Source organism: Tupaia chinensis, unplaced genomic scaffold, assembly GCF_000334495.1.
Source record: "Tupaia chinensis unplaced genomic scaffold, TupChi_1.0 Scaffold143797_1, whole genome shotgun sequence".
NCBI classification, from domain to species: Eukaryota; Metazoa; Chordata; class Mammalia; order Scandentia; family Tupaiidae; genus Tupaia; species Tupaia belangeri.
This window is the reverse complement of record NW_006203647.1, coordinates 735,045-751,936: the sequence shown is the minus strand read 5'-3', so window position 1 is coordinate 751,936 and position 16,892 is coordinate 735,045. Positions and strand designations below refer to the sequence as shown.

At 42.2% G+C, this 16,892-nt stretch overlaps 1 protein-coding gene across 1 annotated transcript in view; it reads right to left on the bottom strand.

Annotated features, from left to right (window-relative positions):
* Positions 1-16,892, bottom strand: part of LOC102497243 (actin-binding LIM protein 1-like) — a 245,375-nt gene that overhangs the window by 100,183 nt on the left and 128,300 nt on the right. The window contains exon 4 of the mRNA XM_006165121.3: positions 15,574-15,683. Coding sequence (XP_006165183.1) covers positions 15,574-15,683 — 110 coding nt within the window. The remainder of the gene's footprint in view (positions 1-15,573; positions 15,684-16,892) is intronic.

Below are 16,892 nucleotides of genomic sequence, written 5' to 3'. Positions count from 1 at the left end.
GCTTTCTGTCTCTCTGTCTCTCTCTGTCTCTCTGGCGAGCGCATGTGCCCTGTAGCAAAAAAACCTCTCCAAAAAAAAAAGAAAAAAAAATTCCAAGGGCAGAGGATCACAAAAACAAAGGATAGAACACAAGCTAGAATGTGAAACTATAAATTTGTTAAGCTAAGACCTTTCTGTAAGTTTATTTATTTGTGTTTTGATCTAGGGCACATGTACTCACCAGAGAGGCAGAGAGGGAAAGTGAAAAATCACAACCCCAATGGGAAATCACCCCCCACAGGGGTGTGACCACCTCACAGTCTCTTCTCCTCCATTCTCCTCTCGAGATTTTGAACATGCACGTACATGTCCCCAGGGTGGTTTTCCAAGCCTCCAGGTTTGGGACTTGAACCATGGAGTCGGCTATGTGTGATCAAGCACCGTAGCCCACCATGCCACCTGCTGGGCCTTCAGTAATTATGTTTATACTGGTACTTTCATATATTAAAATACTGAGTTTATTTCACATGTATATTTTGTCCCCTTATCATTTCTCTGTCTGACCACCACTACCACTGTGTCCTATCATAACATTCCACACATACTTAAAAAACAAGCAAAGAGTGGAACTCCATCCTTAAAAACTAAGCAGGCATTTTGTACAACACATTCTTGGCAATGGAACCTGGATAACATTTATCAAACACGGTAGGGAAGGTTCTTACTCTGAGTTATAAAAAAGACAGCAGAGGGACCAGCAGTTAGCGTAATGGCTATGTTGCTGGACACCCATGTAGTCGACCGCGGTTCAAGTACTGGACCCGGTGGCTTAAAACTCACGCTGGACGCATGTGCATGCATGCCCAAGATCCCAAGAGGAGAATGCAGGAGAAAGGACTGCGGTGTGGCCATCCCCCCTGGGGAGGGGGTGATTTCTCACTTTCTGTCTCTCTTTCTCTCTCTCTGTCTGTCTGGCTAGCACATGCTCCCTGTAGCAAAAACTTCTCAATTAAAAAAAAAAATAGACAGTAGATATCAACTGTTACAGAAATAAAATAAGGTAGAAAATTTTAACAAACTGTTTAATCTATTTTCTTAAAGAGACTTTCTCCACTGCCAGAGATCTTGAATAGCCTCCTGGTCATCTGGAAGCAATTTTTCACATAATTGATAAACTTGGCTTCCACTTTGGGAAGAGAACCACCTTTTTCTATTCTTGCTTGTATTTTTGCTTTAATGACTTCTACATAACGAGGTCCTTTGGTGTTTTAGGAGGTTTTTTCCTATTTTTTGAATGATTCTTGACATTTATCTTGGTGTTGATGGTTTTGAGTCTCTCCCATTCTGGTTTGATTTTTGAGCAATTTTTGCCAAGAGCATCTCATATAGATTTCTTCACTGGAGCTTTTTCTTCTGTTTCCTCATCTTCAAAATCATCATCATCTTTGTTATCATCATTTTCATCATCATCTTTGTCAGCAGCAAATTTTACTTTTTTTTTGTGGAAACTTGCTGCCTCCTCCAGGACCAGATTGGTTTCCATATACTTAAGAGTTTCACGTCCTCTTCCTCTTCTGACTCTGCATCTTCTTCCACAGCTACTAAGTGCTATCTACTAATGTGCATAGGCCCTGAACCACACTTCAACTTTAAGACCACAGGTGGTGTTATTTCAACGTCCCCAAGAGAAAACGTTGGCTGTACAGACATTTTCAGTGTTGCCAGTGTTCCTTTAATTGAACCGCCTTCATAATTCACTGCCTCTGCTTCAACAATGTGCAGTTCATCCTTTGCACCAGTCCCTAAACTGACTGTTCTTAAAGATAACTGGTGTTCATTTTCATCCTTATCCACCTTATAGTGATAATATTTATCAGCCTTTAGTTCACAACGGAAAAGATAGTTCTGGGGCCTCATGTCCATGCCCATTGAACCTTCCATGGGATGGGGGCACATGCACTTAGGGGGGTGAGAGGTGGATGGAGGTAAATGACCACAGCTCCTGAAAACGGCCGTGCAGGGTGGAATCACTCCAGTTTATGATGGGTAACAACTAGAAGACCTCTCCTTTAATGAGCAGTGCATGTGTTTTTCCCCCATATTCATGACCAGGATCTGAACAGGAAATTAAAAAGAGTCAAATCATTTGCCTAACCTTTTCAATTAAATGATTAAGAATTTATTAATCAGAAATCCCCTGGCAACTACTGCTAACATGATGATGAGTACTAAAGAAATAGAAGATAGTCTGTCATGGACTTAATACCAACCCAGACCCATTTTTAGAAGCATTACAATGGAGAGTCTGAGAATTTCTACTATTTAAGTTTAGAGGATGACTTTAAATGGCCCATAAACCTGTGACTAACTTCAGGACAGAACTCAATTGATTCTTTTTTAAAAATTTTTATTTATTTTCATTTGACCAGGCACACACACACAGACACAGAGAGAGAGAGAAAGACAGAGAGACAGAGAGAGTGAGTGAGAGCGAGAGAGAGAGAAAGTGAGAAAGCAAGTCACCAGATCCGGGATTCGAACCATGGTCAGTCATGTAGGAGTGTCCAGTGTTTTAACCACCACACCACCAGCTGGGCCCATGAACTCTGTTGATTCTGATGAGCCTGTGGAGGCTGAGTTTCTCATGGCCTGCTCAGAACAGGATGTGGGTGTAGTAAATACACCAAATATTTGAGAGTATACACCAAATATTTGAGAAGAAATCTGGTAGAAGCTAAGAAATTTATTATCTACTTAAGTCCCCTCTTCTTTGCAAAAGAATCTCTCAGTCATTCTTCTAATTCTCTGAACAATATATAAAAATAGTAATACATTTGTATTTCCTGGGAATATAATGGATATTTTCTGATGAAAAAGAAATGTTAGCACAGAAACTAGCAGGTGGCATGGTTAAGGTGCTGGACTCCTACACTGCCAACTGTGGTTGGAGTTCTAGACCTGGCAGCTTGAAAATGATGTGCGCACATAAGCGTGCATAACCAAAATCCTGAAGGGAGAAAGGGGGAGAAGGGATTATGGTGTGGCCGTCCCCCTGAGGGTGATTTCTCACTTTCCTTCTCACCGTCTCCCTCCCTCCCTCTCTCCTGCAAGCACAAGTGCCCTATGGCAAAAATCTAAAAACTAGCACGAGGGACCAGCAGTTGGTGTAAGGGCTATGTCGCTGGACTCCCATGTAGTCAACCGCAGTTTAAGTCCCCAACCCAGTGGCTTAAACTCACACTGGGCATGTGTGTGTGCATGCCCAAGATCCTGAGAAGAGAATGGAGGAGAAGGGATTGTGGCATGGCCATCCCTCCTGGGGAGTGATTTCTTGCTTTTTGTCTCTCTGTCTGTCTGTCTTTCTGGCAAGCGCACGTGCCCTATAGCAAAAACGTCTAAAAAAATTAGCATGAAACATGAATACGATTTTGTCACCTGCTCCTATTTTTTAGGTTTGAAGTCCTCTTGGAGAGAACTCGTGTGTGTGTGTGTGTGTGTGTGTGTGTGTGTGTGTATGTATGCATCTTTTCAGAACTATAACTAAAAGAAGGAGCTACATATGTGAGATAAGCCATCATCCTAATAAGTGCACTCACTATTTCAAAATTCCAAACTAACAGTTTCAAAAGTCCAGCTTGTGGAGGACACAGGCCTGGAGGGTCATCATTTCCCAGTCCCTTCTCCATGTGTCCCTTGTGGTGTTCATTTCTTATGATGCAAACCTAATAGGTAATTGCTAATTACCTAATTGCTAATCTCTTTTCACAGGCCTGGAGGGTCATCATTTCCCAGTCCCTTCTCCATGTGTCCCTTGTGGTGTTCATTTCTTATGACGCAAACCTAATAGGGATTGATCTCTTTTGCTTGAAAATGTTACCTGTCCAGACAGAGGAAGATAGGCAACTATGAAAACAAATCAAGTACCACTCAGTCATAGGGTGCTCTCAGCGAAGGCTGTGGTCATGTGGAAACCCCAAGAATACTGATTTTCAGTTTGTATGGGTGAGTAGTTCAGGCCATGGCTGCAGTGGACAGGGCACACAGCCACGGGGTCTCCCTCCAGAAGGCCAGTGACTACTCACCTAGCACAGGGCTCTACCAGCATTCCTTAGAGTGCTTGAACATTTCTCCTTTCTGCTTACAATATTCAATCCAGATATGTCTTACAAACATGATTTGATCCCTTAGCTACCCTTCTAAAGGGCAGTTGTTATGCATTTTCCTGAAGGAAGACAGAGCTAATGTGGCTAAAGCTCAAAGCCTATGCCCCAAGCACTGTCAAGATCCTTTTCTGGGGAGTTGGCAAACATGCTGTCAAACTTCTACCAGCAGGCTGAGCAATGGCTGAATAGTCCTCTGCTCAAACAATAGAGGGGAAAAAAAGGGGTAGAAAAAAGGAAGGGGCAAAGAGTAAGAGAAGGAGTTAACAGGAAGGGAACAACGGCACTTGCATGAACTTGAATACCTGTGATCACCTGAAGCCATTCAGTGGTGCCCATATAATAGCCTGCCACCCGTGAACACCAGTGGGACCAGCCCAATAACTTCTGAGAGAGGTTTGGAAAACTGGCAGTCATTACTTTTGAGATTTGGGTTAGTCCTTAGCAGATCCCTCTTGTACCTAGCTCCAAGAGAACTATAAACAAGCAGCCTGACCAATATCTGTACATGTGTATTCATCACTGCACTACTCACAATAGCCAGAGATGGAGGTGACCTAAATGTCCATTAACAGATGAATGGATAAACGAAATGTGACAGTGACATAGCCACACAATGGAATACTATTCAGCCACAGAAAGAAACTAACACTGATAAATGCTATACCCTGGATAAAACTTGAAAACTCTATAGCAAATGAAAAATACTAGACACAAAGGCTACATAGTATATGATTCCATTTATGCAAACTACTGAAGATAAATCCATAGAGTCGGAAAGCAGGTGGGTAGTTGCCAGGGGCTAGAGTCAGGAATGAGGGTGGGGAATGGGACATAACTGCTTACTGGACGCAGTTTTCTTTCGAGGTGATAAAAATGTCTTAGGGCGAGGTAAAAGGCAGTTGTCCCACAACACAACGAATGCATTAAAGGTCACTGAAATGTTCTCTTTAAATGGGTAATTTTATACTCTGTGAATTTCACCTCAATAAAAAAAAAAAAAAAAAAAAAAAGTTATCCCCAGAAGGTTTGCTTGAGCTGATTTCCCCGACTTAGTTGTAAACTTTAACCTGGCGAAGAGTTTTATGATAAATCTTTAACTGGTTACGGTCACCTAGCATACCCCTGCTCTTGCCAGAGAGGAAATCGTACTTGAGAGTTCCACATCAGCTTCTCAGATTCAGAACTCATTAGCAAACATCAGCTCATTGACTTTATTACAAAGACAGGAAGAAAGGAAGGGTAGGATGTCAGCTTCAGGGCTTTCATCATGTGACCAGTCACTTAATACACAGCTGAAGGTCACAGCAAGGGCAGGCTGCAGTGAGACTTCAGCCTGGGACGGGCCTTTTATTTTATATATGTGGTAAAACTGACAATATTTTACTTTTCAATATACTTTGATTTTTAAATAGGTAAAAGCACTTAATGAAAAATGGTTTTCATATCAGAAAAAAACCTCCCTGTGTCTCAGTCACCCAATTCCCTCTTCTCTTCCTGCTTTGAAGCAATATCTCAAAAACCCTTTCAGGGACAATTTGTATGAATATTCAACTACAGGCATAAACAGCAAGCCTTTTGAACAGTTAATTTTTTACTACTACTTAAAAATTAAACTGGGAAACGACTGCTGTTCCAACTAGAAAAAAAATCTACTTTTACTGATTAAGTTGTTAGAAGTATGGCACTTACTATATAAGACACATATCTAGTGAAATGAAAACGGCAAATAACAAAATGCCATTAACTTTCCACTCACTGAAAGCACTTTTTAATTAGTCCTTTTGTTGTACCCATTTCCTATAAAACAGAAACTTCTCTTCCTTTCTTGGAACTGAGACAACCCAGGCCTCAGCTACGTGAAAAGATGAGATCTTTCTGTTTGACTCTGGGATAGTTATGTCTGATTCATAATTGTTACAGATTTCTACCTGAAAACTGTATTAATATTCGTCTTTGCAACTTACCTTGTCTCTCTGCCAGAAAGCTTTGGCTGTAAAAGCCTGTAAATCCCAGACTCACTATCTACCCTGCACCCTGTAAAGCAACACTGCAGCTGCCACCCCAAGTTAGATCCCTACCCCGCAGGCCAGGGGCTGGCACCCTAAGTACTCAGAGAGGGTGGCTGTCCTCCAATGTTACACTCAGAATTAGGGAAATACATTCCCTGACTCCTCTCCCTTTTCTTAAAAATGTGTAATCTGTTATCAACAGATTTATTGGAAGCAATGACCTCTCCCCCTTTTACTCAGTAAGAGAACACAACTGCTAGATGAGAAAATAAAAATGAGATCAGACATGCCAAGATTCCTTACATCTCAGGCATCCAAACGTACCTGTGTACTTTTACAAAACCTCAAAAAGCATTATTTTTCCCACAAAAGGTATTTTCGTTCAGACCCTACCATGTCAACCTAGGTGCCGAAGGTATTTTAATTCAGACCTTACCATTTCAATCTAGGAGCTGAAATTTACTTTCTCAAAGGCTCTCCTGAGGTGGCGGCAATCTACTCACTAAATGAACATTCGCGCGTTTACTATGTGCACAGTGCTGTTCATAAGGACTGAGAAAACTCAGGTCTCTCCATTAGGTGGCTCGCAGACTGCTCAGACAGAGAAGTACAGCACAAACTAACAGGGTTCTATGGTAGGAACTGCCACAATAGAGATGCAGAACTCAGCCTAGGCCAGAATGCATGTGAGCTGTCCCCTACTGCCAAGGGGCCCAAGCAAAGCCAAGGCTTCTAGGCTTTTGTGTGACACTCAGAAGAAGACTTTTTTAAAAGATGACATATGAGCAAAATGCTATGGGAAAAGCTTACGTAAAACTGTACACACGTCTATAGCATTCAGAGCAATATTCAGAAGAATGTTCACCAAAATGCTTTTAGAAGGATCTCTCAGTGACGGAATTTCACGCAACTTTTATCTCCTTCCTTACACCTTTCTTGGACATTTTAATTACTTTACACAATGAGCATGTAAAACCATTTTAAAAAGGAAAATTGCTGTTAGCCCAGTTTGGAGACATAGAGGGTTTGATTCAATTTCCCAAATGTTTACCTAGGACTTTATGTGCTCGACTTTGTATAAGAAAGACAACAGGGTTCTCATATTCAACGAGTTCATTTCCTTGTCAGTGGAGATGGGGACATGTATAATCCATTAAAATGTAGCCAGCTGGCCCAGCCTGGTGGCGCAGTCAGTAGCAAACTGAACTGCAATACTGGAAGCAACATGGCTGACTTCAGGTTCAGATCCCCAGGCTGGCCAGGAAACATGCCGCACATGTGCATGCATGCCCCAAATCCTGACAAGCTGGAAGGTTGGGGTAAGAAGAGGCATGATATGACAAGACCCTGTCAAAGGTGCTTCTCTCTCTCATGTGTACACATGTACCTAATTATGAATATAATTTAAAAATGAATAAATAAGCAGAATGCAACCAGTTATGTAACAATGATGGTTTCTTAGTGGTGACAAACGCATCACAGTAATGTAATATGTTAAATGTATAATAAAGAATTTAGATGGTGCAGTGAGATGTTTATGGAATGAATAGCTAACGAATGAATGGCACACTGTACCTTTCTTTAATATGGTCCTTTCATACACCTTCCTCCTCTTTTCTCACAGCCATTACTTGCACTCACAATCAATGATCGCTCCAACCATGACCCCAAATTAATGATTTTGCAAACCCCTATTACCATCACCAACTTAATCTTTCAAAAATATTGTTGATCTGTTTATCCTATAGGTTCCAAACTATCCTCAGGAGCTCCAAACTCGCCAAGGTCACTCTAGACCTGACTTCACTGCTCCATCTGTCCAACTTCTCTTCATGGGAAACAGAACAACAAAGCCTTTGCTGTGGCTGGGTTTCCTTCTGATATGCTTTCACAAGTACCCTCTCCACAGACTGTCCTTCCATTTATCGGGTCATCAGAAAAGTCATGAGTATTTTTTCATTCAAAAATGCTTCATGACTTGGGAACCAGCAGTTAGCGTAATGGCTATGTCGCAGGACTCCCACGTAGTCGACCGTGGTTCGCGTCCCGGACCCGGTGGCTTGAAACTCACGCCGGGCGCGTGTGCGTGCGTGCCCAAGATCCCGAGAGGAGAATGGAGGAGAAGGGATTGCAGCGTGACCATCCCCCCTGGGGGGTGATTTCTCGCTTTCTGTCTCTATGTCTCTCTCTGTCCGTCTGGCGAGCGCACGCGCCCTATAGTGAAAATCTCTCCAAAAAAAAAAAAAAATGCTTCATGACTTTTCCAACAACCCAATAGTTTCTTCTTTGGTCTTCATCACAGCCCTTTGGGACAGTTCTTTGCTGATTTATAGATGAGGGCACTGAGACATAAGTAGTAAGTCTACATGGCTATGAAGAGAGGGCTAGTATTGAAACCCAGGTATTCTGAAATGTAGAGGCTACATTCTTAACTACTGCGTTACACCCTTCTGTTTTTTTATTTTTATTTTTTTTTGCTTTATCATCCTGAATATATTTAGTTTCAAGTTATAGTCTCACGATTTCCTCAAAGAATAGTAGCTCATACATAAATAGGGGCTTCAAAAGTTTGTAGAAAATGCATACTATGAAAAAGAATGCACAGATTTCAAATTTTGTGTGTAAAACTATTCATACTTTAATTCCATTTTCCATTAATATCATTAGAAAGATTTTTGCTAGAGGGCATGTGAGCTTGCCAGAGAGAGAGAGAGGGAGACAGAGTCAGAAAGTGAGAAATCACCCCCCCAGGGAGAATGGACAAGCTGTAATCCTTTCTTCTCCATTCTCCTCTTGGGGTCCTAGGTACACACACCCACACACTAGGTGTGAGTTTCAAGCCACCAGCTCTGAGATTCGAACTGTGGTTACCATGTCGGAGTTCAGCGACATAACCATTACACCATCTGCTGGTTCCTCCATTAATATTTTGAAGTATCCATACATATATCTTTACCATGTGTCATGAATCACTTCCATTAATCTCTACAACAACCTAATAAGAGAGGAACTATTATTGTTTTACATTTTATAGGCAAAGAAATGGGAGAGAGATTGAGTTATCAAGGCCACCCAGCCTGTAAGTGGCAAAACTGGGATTAGAAACAGCCAATCTGGCTAGCTTTGGCTGCACCCTGCCAAGTCCCTCTGACATTTATCTTATGGGAAGAATGTGTCCAAAGAAGAAGGGAAATTTCTGTTTTTGGAGACTGTTATAAAACACACTGGTATGAGTCAAATTCCAACAATCCATGGGCTATGTATGTGGATGTGTTCTGGTCTTCATCATTTCTTTTATTAGTGGAAAATACCAATGAGCACACAAAGGCAGTTGTCATGAATAGCAGAGTGCAAACAACAAAGTCACAAAAAGTAGGGATGAGGGGTTTGGGTGGCAGTAAATGCGATGCTCTGAAAGGCTGATGGAAGGGGAAGACTTTGAGTTCATGGCAACGGATCTTCCTGAAAGCACCGGGTGTGTGTGCCCATGATTCAGGCTGGCTGAGACTCTACCAAGAAGGGGTGGAGCACAGCTTCCCACCCTGTTGGGGAAGTGCTCTCTCTCTGTCTCTCTTAGTGATGGAAGAAATTTTTATTTATTTATTTTATTTTTAAGGGAGGATTTTACTATTGGGTGCATGCACTTGCTAGAGAGACAGAAAGTGAGAAATCACCCCCGGGGGAGGGGGGTTTGCCATGCCACAATTCCTTCTTCTCCAGGTTCTGGGCATGCATGCATATGTGCCCTGCATGAGTTTCAAGTCATCTCATCCGGGACTCGAACCATAGTTGGCCATGTTGGAGTACAATGACATACATGCCATCTGCTGGCCCCAGGAAATAAATTTTTAAAAAAGTGGACACTGGGTGCCAGCAGATGGTGTAGTGGTTATGTCACTGGACTCCCACATGGCCAACCACAGTTCAAGTCCTGGACTTGGCGACTTGAAACTCACTCGGGATGCATGTGTGTGTATGCCCAAAATCCTGAGAGGAGGATGAAGGAAAAGGGACTGCATCATGGCCATCCCTGCTAGGAGGTGATTCTTGCTTTCTGTCTCCATCTTTCTGGTGAGCACATGTGCCCTGTGGCAAAAATCTCTCTCTTTAAAAAAAAAAAAAAAAAAAAAAAGTGTACACTGGCCTCCACAAAAATTCTAAATCAGTGCCTGGATAGTAAGTTATTATTTTATAAATATACAACACTTTAATATATTTGCTCATTTGATGCTACAAGGATAACCTCTTACCATCCCATCTGGCAGATGAAAATGTAAAGAGCCCACTAGTAAGTGGAAGAACCAGGACCTGACCCCAGGCAGTCAGAAGCCAGGTAAGAGTTTCATCACTGCATCTACTGTTAGGTGCCTCAGCAGACAACCACCACGCAACCTGCAAATGAGTTTTTGAGAGAGAACATCCAAGATAAAAGAAAATTACCTTGCAACTATTAAAAGCAATCACACCAAATAGAAAAGCAAAATAAATGAAACTGTATTCCTCTTCTTGGAAAATATGTATGTGACTCTTTATCTGAAATTATTTAAATTTAGTCCAACTAGAGCACTTGCCCTGATACCTGTAGGAGTTCCAACTGCAGTCGGAATAATGATGATGCTATGCACAGGAGGGAAAAGAGGAGAAAGATGGGCTTGGATGTATTTGCGTGTGGGTGTTCATCGTGTCAATCCGCCACACCCACACACAATCAGACACTAGTCAGACACCCTTGGAAATGGAAAGGGTGATTGTAGACAGCAGCCCACGCCTGCTCAGGTGCCTGAAATAGACAGGATCTGTGTAGGAAATGACAATCCGAATCTGATTCCCTATGCTGTAGGTTGCCACACACAGACTTCCCCCTCACACTGTTCCTTAACCCATGGGAATCTAGTCCCTTGGTTACTGGTATAACCATGAAGAATGGAGTGGAGGGAATCACACTTTAGAGGACTGTACTTTTAACCCTTTGGTAGAATATAATGTCTTCTGGACATGATACTTTTTTAAAAGTATGAATCAGCTGGGATTAGCAAGTGGCACAGTAGTTAAGGCGCTGGACTCCTACATGGCCAACCATGGTTTGAGTCCTGGACTTGGAGGCTTGAAACTCTCACCAGGCATGTGTACATGCATGCCCAAAGTCCCAAGAGGAGAATGGAGGAGAAGGGATTGTGGTATGGTCATTCCCCCAAGGGGGTAATGCTCACATTCTCTCTCTATGTCTCTCTGTCTCTCGAGCGAGCAGATGCACCCTATAGCAAAAAAAAGTACAAATCAGCTAATAAAAAAGTTTAGTTAACATTCATCACAACCCTGCGAAGTAATGTTTACTGTTCTCTCTATTTGATATCATGTTTATTGCTTATCAAATTGAAATTGTATTAGACTGGACATAGCAACAGTTATCTAATTGGGGCAATACTCTTTTATTGAAGGCATTCGTCTTTGAATAACTTCCTAGGGCTTCCACTCCTCAAACCCTGATACAACAGTGGCCTGCAGCAGGGTGCAGCCCTGGACGTCACAACACTCAAGAGACGTGGACAGATCAGGTCATGCTCCAAGATTCAGGCCCGTCTGAAGGTCAGTGAGTTGTCTCTGGCATTGTAAAATATCAGGGACCAGCATGGCTTCTGGAGCCACGTGGCTGGGTCTGAATATCAATTCTGCCACTTACTGTCTGTGTGGCTTTAGGCAAATCTCTTAGCTTCTATTCCTTCGTTTCATCATCTGTGAAAAGCGGAATAGTATTAGTATCAACTTGTAGGACTGTCATTGACAATTGTACGAGGTAATGTTCGTAAACCAGTTACGCAGTGCCTGATACACAGTAGGTACCATGTGGGTGCTGGCTGAAGAAAATAAAGGATACAAAGACTAGAAGGATTACTGTAAGGTGAAAGGAAGCACCAAGGGGGCTCTACTGGGCAAATCAGACGAGGCGGCCACTGGGCAGCTGGACCTGAAATGCTGGATCTTTAGTCAATACAATCGATGGAGACTGGTAAGTGTACACTTTCACCACAATATGGGTTTTACCTCCTGTTTGCCATTCTTTGCTGCTTCTCATTCGCTCACACAGCTCTTTTACCCCCTACTCAGTGATGATGGGAAGCCATCCACAGAACATGAAAAAAACGATGGTTCAGAAAACCAAATTCATCTTTAAACAGAGATTTCAAAGGGAAAAGATGGCCTCAGCTCTCTGATATATTTCACCAGCTCTCTGAACATTATCAAGAAAGAGTTTCACAATTTAAAAAGGTCATTTTCTGTTTCTATTTAGGAAGGATTTCCTGCCATGTTTAAAAAACCACTTTAAAAAAAAAAAAAAAAAGTCACACCAGCACAGTTTAAACAATTCTTGAAGAAATACCAACAATAACCAAGTGTTTTCTAATTATGTTTCAGTGAATTTCAGGAACTTGCTGAAAATTCCCATTGCTCTTGTATTTATGTGCTTGCCTTGTTTGGGTATTTTGGATGTGTGTATCCATATATAAGAGCTGTCTTTTTTACAGACGCCCACATGCCCTATAAATGTTATTTGAGTACTTATTTAAATAGACAAGTACTTGTTAAAAATAAAAATGTTTTGAACAAAGCAGTTGCATAGAAGTGAGATTTCACCCATTAGAAGCAATGGAGAAAATATGATTTGGCCCAATAATATGAGTAATGATTATTAAATCTCATATTAAAAATGCAATGAATTTCCATTGATTATATTTCTAAGTTTATCATTTTCATTGCCTTTCGAATGGGCATTACATATGTATCATGTAAAAACAGAAAATATAGATAAAGAGAAAAGTTTTGTTTTTTTTTTTTTTTTGAGAGGTTTTTGCTATAAGGCGCATGCGCTCGCTAGAAAGACAGAGAGGGACAGAGAGACAGAAAGCGAGAATTCACTCCCCAGGGGGGATGGTCACGCCGCAATCCCTTCTCCTCTATTCTCCTCTCAGGATCTTGGACATGCTCGCACACATGCCCGGTGTGAGTTTTAAGCCACCGCGTCTGGGACACGAACCGCGGTCGACTATGTGGGAGTCCAGTGACATAGCCATTACACCAACTGCTGGTCCCAAGAGAAAAGTTTTAATAAGCATTATAATCACCATTTTGGTAGATAGTCTCATCTCTCTTCTTCATTTAATCTCAGTGGGAAACATGATCTCAAATCGCATGGCCAGAGAGCACTGGAAGCCTTTAAAAATATCCCACTTCTCCTTCTGAAACCAAACAATGAGGAACAAAAATAGAGAAAAAAAAGAGTCAAAAGACCTGCATCTGACCCTGCCTTATTAGATGGCTTGTGTGACCTTGAATATCACCATGGGGCTCGGTTTCCTTGTACATCCAAAAAGATAGCTGGGCTAAAAGATTGCAGGGAATCTGAAGAAATCTGTCATTCCTATTGTAGGCCTTATGAACTAGATCTTCTGTTAGAGTTGTCATCATACCCTGGGACTTATAAAATCTTCTTTTTCCTAACTAGACTGACAAATTCTTCTAACAGTTTTTGTTTGTTTGTTTGTTTGTTTGTTTTTTGAGAGGTTTTTGCTATAGGGCACATGCGCTCGCAAGAAAGAGAGAGACAGAGAGACAGAAAGCAAGAAATCACCCCCTGGGGGAATGGCCATGCTGCAATCACTTCTCCTCCATTCTTCTCTTGGGATCTTGGGCACGCACACACACGTGCCCGGCATGAGTTTAAGCTACCGGGTCCGGGACTTGAATTGCAGTTGACTACATGGGAGTCCAGCAATGTAGCCATTACGCCATCTTCAGGTCCCTGTTTTATTTATTTATTTATTGAGAAGCTTCTAACTGTTTTTGATAATGTATTTTTTGAAGCATAATACATTATTTCCAAATAATGGGGTGACTACTCCCACCACAAGTCAGCCTGCAGGATACCTGGGTCAATTGTATCTCTCATGCTTGGGGTGGGATAGTAAGATCTGTGAAGGACAGAAACTCTACTAGGAATCTGGGATTGTGTTTTGCTTTGTAGTCATCCTACCAAGATAGTTATGATGTATCTGTAGGTCATATAAATTTGCATTCTAAGTACCCAGTCATATAGGCTAAGATGCACTATTAGATGCATTTTCTTTTCTTCCAATAGCCAAAATTCTATTTCCTTGTAACTGCTTTGGTCAAAATATTCTTATTTTTCACAAGTATAAGGCTTCTACTTTAACAGGAAGATCTAGAATCACTATTATAAATTGCAATGAATTTCTGTAAAGCAGAAGTATCTTATCTCATTCTTAGGTAGAAAACTCACTTTTAAGGGCTTTATTCCAGGTCCCCACAGATAGGCAAGATCCACAGAAACCAAGGAAAATCTCTCATCCACCTCCTAATGCCCCAGGGAAAGAAAGAAGTAGAGCTTCCTTGCCAGTCACTCAGAGTTTAGAATACATGGTTGTTGTTTTTAATAATTAATTTATTTATTTTTGAGGGAGATTTTCACTTTAGGGCACATGTGCTCACCAGAAAGACAGAGAGACAGAAAGCGAGAAATCACCCCCCAGGGAGGATGGCCACACCGCAATCCCTTCTCCTCTATTCTCCTCTTGGGATCTTGGGCATGCTTGCACATGCGCCTGGCCTGAGTTTCAAGCCACCGGGTCCAAGACTTGAAACAGTTGACTATGTGAGAGTCCGGCTCCTAAACCACTTGTACCACCTGCTGGTCGTTAGTATTATTTTATAATCTGCTGTAAGGCACGTGTACTCACCAGAGACAGAGAGAGAGAAAGTGAGAAAGCAAGTTGCCAGGTCCAGGGACTTGAACTGTGGTCAATAATGTGGGAAGCCAGCACCTTAACCACCACCACCTGCTAGCCCGTAGAATATATCAATTTAGAACTTATTAACTGAGGCTGGCTCTGTGGTACAACAGTATTGTGCTGCTCAGGAGATGCTGGATCCCACATGGTGAGATATGGGCACCCTCCACGGGGTCTATCCACTGTAGTCCCCACCCTCTGGTCCTCCAGCTCTCCAGCGCCCCCAGTCCTCTAGCCAATTGGATCTTGGGCACTCGAGCTCATGCATAGAATGTTTCAGGCTGACTGGGAGGGGATTCTAACCACAGTCACCCTGTGAGATCTTGGTTCTCTCAGTGGAGCTGACCCTGAGATGGGCATTTCTGATGTCAAGTTTTGTCATTCTTTTCTTTCACTTACCATCAAAATGGACAGTGTGACGTCTAGCTCTGTCTTTTTTAAATAAGCCTTAGCAAAGGCTTCACCAAGCATCCCATTTCTCAGTGGAAAATGCTCTAGATAGCCCTACTCTTTGCTCCAGCTAACGTAATTTCTCAAAAAGAAATGCAGTGGGTGAGGCAGCCTGGGCTGCCTTTGAACTACACGGTATTCACATCGGCAGGAGACCAGAGTACTTACTGCTGGAGCACGAGGCTTCTTTAGGGCTGGATGACATCGGCTGTGCACAGAGTTGACAAAGGCAGTCTCTCCCATTGAACGTGACTCGGTCTCCGGGTGGAAACGGGCGTCTGGAGCAGAGAGAAATAGCCCTCAAAGTTATTCCAGTAATTTCATTCCTTTCCCTTACTCTTTCTGTTTGCTGCCCTCTGGTACAAATTTATTTCTTGAAGGTACACCAGGCAAAATGTCTGAAATGGAGTCACATAATCGAACCAGCCAGTAGAATACAGTCCAAACAAAGAAATGTACCTCATTCTGAGAAGAACAAAGAATGCCTTGCTTCTATGGGGAACCAGATAGTACATGGAATGATTTACCTCCACTAATTAGCCGAGGGATGTCCCAACAAGTCACTAGCAAGGTACACAGAACAGTAAATTTCCAAATGGAAAATCTTTCATGAAGAAACATTTCGCATGCCATGAATTCCAACTGAAGCTTAAGGACTCTCCCCAAGAGGACTGGTTATAGGTCAAGCGTTAACTCTTTCAGCCCCGTAAGATCTTGCCTGGAGCTCTGTGAAAATGATGCTGACTTTGTATTTGCTTCTCTCAGAACTTTCCCCCTCCCATTAGACATTTATCAATAGCAGCGCATTTTGTAAAAATATTGCCTCTCGCATATGCTATCAGTTTCTTAACCTCCTAGTTTAGCAGGCCGATAGTCTTAAGGAAAAAGCGATGAACTGATAGACATAGGACCGTTTCCATGCTTGCTCTTTGAAATGGGCTGATTGGTCCATAAACCTTACCAACATGAGTTTTCAAATGTGTGATGCTGCCAAAGAGGAAATGTAAAACTCCCAAGCCAAAATCACCACAGATGAGTCAGAAGCAATTACTTAAGAACAAATTCGAGCTTCTTACAGCTTCAATCTCCCTGGAAGTCACCCCCACCCCCACCCCCAGTTGCCTAACGGTTGTAAGTGGACTAGACGTACACGGGTAAGTTTGGACTTCACTACTGTGCTGGTGCCGGTCATCAAGAAGGGTTAAATTTATACCACCAGGTTTTAAAAGGCCTTTCTGCTCATGGTCCTATTACTTTCCACTTTACAGAGAGGGTCCCTGAGAGGTTCAGTGACTTGCCTAGACAGATCAGCCAGGGACACCAGGCCATAGGCAGGTGCAGACGACACCCACCAACTTACAACTTGTTCTATCTTTAATAATCCAAATCACACTCTGGTGGATGCTTCACACTCATTAATTAATCCTGAACAAACCCTAAATCTGTTCTGAAAAGAAAATGTCAGGGAGCTAAGGGCCCATCAACAC